At 38.8% G+C, this 3704-nt stretch overlaps 1 protein-coding gene across 1 annotated transcript; it reads left to right on the top strand.

Moving 5' to 3' along the window:
* Positions 1-2532: 2532 nt before the first annotated feature.
* LOC100428686 (olfactory receptor 4C6-like) lies at positions 2533-3464 on the top strand. Its single transcript, XM_015114447.2, is given in 2 exon segments — positions 2533-2953; positions 2956-3464. Coding segments are annotated over 2 exon segments (930 nt in total).
* The last annotated feature ends 240 nt before the right edge of the window (positions 3465-3704 follow it).

The raw sequence follows: 3704 nt of genomic DNA, 5'->3' as shown, positions 1-3704 counted from the left end.
TTTTCCACTGTGCAAGACTGGCTGAGGCTCTGGCAGTAAGAGTTGCGTTTGACTGCAGTGGAGGAAGACCACAAAAAAGAGGTTGATTACTGTGGGAAAGAGGCTTGGATGTCAGGCTGAGAAGTGGAGATATATATTAGTAGTGAAATAAAATATGATAGATTCATAGATTTTAAGGCAAAAGGACATTATTATTATTATTGTATAGTGTACACCATTTAAAAATATTTTAGGTCTTGAGATTGCTCAAAGAAAATCTTACTTGAAAGTGTAAATGCTTAATACAGATAAGAGGTAAGCTGCTGAGTTTGGAAAGGACAAAGTCCCTGAGACAGCTTCTTTGAATTCCTAGCATTCCACTCATCTACTACACCCAGCTGACACTGCAGATGAGGAAATAAACTGAGACCCAGAGAAGTGAGTAATGTAACAACATGTTCTAGGAGTTAGACGGACAACAAAAGAATGAAATCCAGTTGCACTGATTTCCAGGATTGTGTTCTCTCCACTTCGTTAGAACTATTCAAGAACTTTAGAAGTTCTTGGGCTGCAGGTGGGAGAGGCTGGGGTTAGTACCTATTATTGATCTACAAAAAAACCTTTTGGTAGCTGTCTATTTAGTAAAGTGTAGAATACTAAGAATGGGCCTCTAGGTGTTTAGAAAAGTCTTAGGAAACAGAGTTTACATCTCCATTTAAAGCAATGGTCTCTGATACATTCTAACCAAGTGGCACACAGCCTCTATTTAAGTGTCTTTAACAAAGATGAATTTGCTACTTACTGAATCAGTTCCCTTACCATGTCATTTGGCTGTGCTAGCAATTGCATTTAGCCAGCTGAGGCTGCTGTTCACTTCTTCAGAGATATAGCATAAAGATTCAGAACTTATGCTTCAAGATGAGATTACCTAAATTCATAATTCCCACTCATCTTAGATGAGATGTTTAACATCTCCAAGCCTCAGTTTCCTCATCCTGAAGATACGATCTTTTATAGTACACATCTTGTAGGATACAAAAAATAAATGCAATTATGCATGTAACAGACGCAGTTCAGTGACAATACATAGTGAGTACAAAATACAAGTTTTGAATTGATATTTTGATTATTCTTTAGAATCCTTTATCTGGTAGCAGCCTTTCATAAGGAAAATTGGAAGTGAAAAAGTGAGTAATGAAGGAGGAGTGATATGGATGTACATTATTCACAGAATGATTTAGACTGATTTAGACTCATGTGCAGGGATGGTGTCAGTTAAGTTGTAGATCTGAATCTTCTTGGAGCACAGAAAGAGGCTTCAGATTAAATTTGCTTTAATAAACATATCTGGACAATGATTAGAATACTTGAAAACTCAGTTAATCACCGTACCTTCTACTTTCAGGATTGGAACATACATATTCCAATATACATATATATAATAAGAATATGCTCTTAATTATGGGATCGTCATTGGATTTTATTACAGAAGTGTTGAATAAAATAATCCCAGGAAGCATAAATCTATCTTACTGGATTGTTATGAAAATGAAATTATATTATGAAGGACAATATCTCGTCCCATTTTCAGCATTCAATATTATAAAATAAGCAATACAGATTGTTGCTAGTATGAATTTTAGAGTAAGGAAAAGCTGGATTTGAGGTTTACTTCAGTGTTTACTAGTTGTGGGAAATTGCATCACTTTTTTTCACCTCTCTAAGCCTCAGTATCGAATATCTAAGAGTGTCTCATAGGATATTCCACTGACTGAGACATAGTAGGGACTAACTGAATATCAGAAATATGTAATAATAATGATAATCAAATTTGGAAAAAAAGACATGTAGATAAAAAAGTATAGTTGTTAATAAGTGAATAATCTTTGGCATGTGAACTGTGCTGTGAATTTGATGACACGGTATCAATGTCATCAAGAGCCTACAAGACTCTTAACCAGCTCTCAGCTAGCATGTTCTAGGTGCTCAATAAATGTATGGAATAAATAAGTGAAAATTTATATGACATTTTCTTGGGTGTGTTAATGAAATGAATGTCAGCATCCTAGCTTGGAGTTACCCAAAAGCAAAGGCTAAGAGAACATCTTGTATATAAGTAGTTTATTTCAGAAAACAGAATGAAGGTATTGGGGAGAGTGAACAGGGAAGGAAAGAAGTTAACCCAAGATGGTGTTAAGGTGATTACCATTTATCAATTGGCTCCTAGTTACTGATGGTCAAATGTGTTATTTCCTTCATATTTTCAGATGTGTGCACCAGAATGATGAGGCAGTGTCTCCTATGTGTCACAGCAGCAAGCAGCACAACAGAACGCAAGAGAGCTGCACCAGTGAAAGGAGGCGTCATTGTGGGGATCAGTAGGATGAAGCTGCTGCAAGGTTTTAATTCCTAGCAGCTGTTTTCTGTAGCAACAACTAAAGAAAAAAGGTAGGTTAAGAGGGTGTGAGACAGAGTATCAAAAATGCCCAACATACCTGTTGATTAGTAACTAAAAGTAATACTGATTTTGAAGATTTTTCAGCTCAGAACAATATGCTTTCATCAGCCCGTCTTAAATGGGGACTTCAAATAATGAGACAATTCATTCTTTTGGGCATTACAAAAAATCCAGAACTAAGGAAAATATTCTCTGCTTTGTTTCTCACCATGTGTGTGACCACAGTGTTGGGAAATCTATTCATTGTGGTGACTCTGGCTGCAAGTCGGAGTCTGAGGTCATCTATGTACTTTTTCCTTACTTCCTTGTCTCTCATGGATGCCACCTACTCTTCTGTCATTGCCCCTAAGATGATTGTGGATTCTTTATCTGAGAACACTACCATTTCTCTCGAAGGCTGCATGACCCAGCTCTTTGCAGAGTATTTCTTTGGTGGTGTAGGGATCATCCTTCTCACTGTGATAGTCTGTGACTGTAAGCCCCTACACTACACAACCATTGTGAGTCCACAGGTGTGCTGCTGTTGGTAGAAGCTTGGATGGGGGGATTCATGCATGCCACAATACAGCTTTTTATCATCGATCAAATACTCTTCTGTGGTCCGAATATAATTGACCATTTTATATGTGATTTGTTTCCATTGTTGAAACTCGCCTGCATGGACACCCACATCCCGGGTCTCTTAGTCCTCCTCAACAGTGGGGTGATGAGTATGGCCATCTTCCTTATCCTAATTGCATCCTACATGGTCGTCCTGTGCTCCTTGAAGTCTTGCAGCTCTATAGGTCAATGCAAAGCCCTCTCCACCTGTGGCTCCCACCTCACAGTGGTCATCTTGTTCTTCGTGGCGTGTATTTTCTTGTACATAAGGCCTGTGGTCACTTACCCCATAGACAAGGAAATGGCTATTTCCTTTACTGTTGTTGCACCCGTGTTAAGTCTGCTGATCTACACCCTGAGGAACATCAAGGTAAAAAATGTCGTAAGAAAACTGTGGATGAAACAGGGGACCGTAGGTGGTCACTAGCTTACATGCTAAAAGTAAATTTTTAATGTAAGACCAGTAAGGTTTTACCCTCCTCATTCCCTCTAATCCACTGGATACACAGGCGCCAGAGGCATTTTAAAACAATTTTTTCATTTAGAGACAGGGTCTCACTTTGTCTCCCAGGCTGGCGTGCAGTGGCACAATCAGGTCTCACTTCAGCCTCAGCATCCCGAGCTCAAGCAATCCTTCTGTGTCAGCCCCCAAGTAGCTGAGACTACA

This window comes from Macaca mulatta, chromosome 14 (assembly GCF_049350105.2).
Source record: "Macaca mulatta isolate MMU2019108-1 chromosome 14, T2T-MMU8v2.0, whole genome shotgun sequence".
Taxonomy (NCBI): domain Eukaryota; kingdom Metazoa; phylum Chordata; class Mammalia; order Primates; family Cercopithecidae; genus Macaca; species Macaca mulatta.
This window is presented reverse-complemented; position numbering and strand designations above follow the sequence as displayed.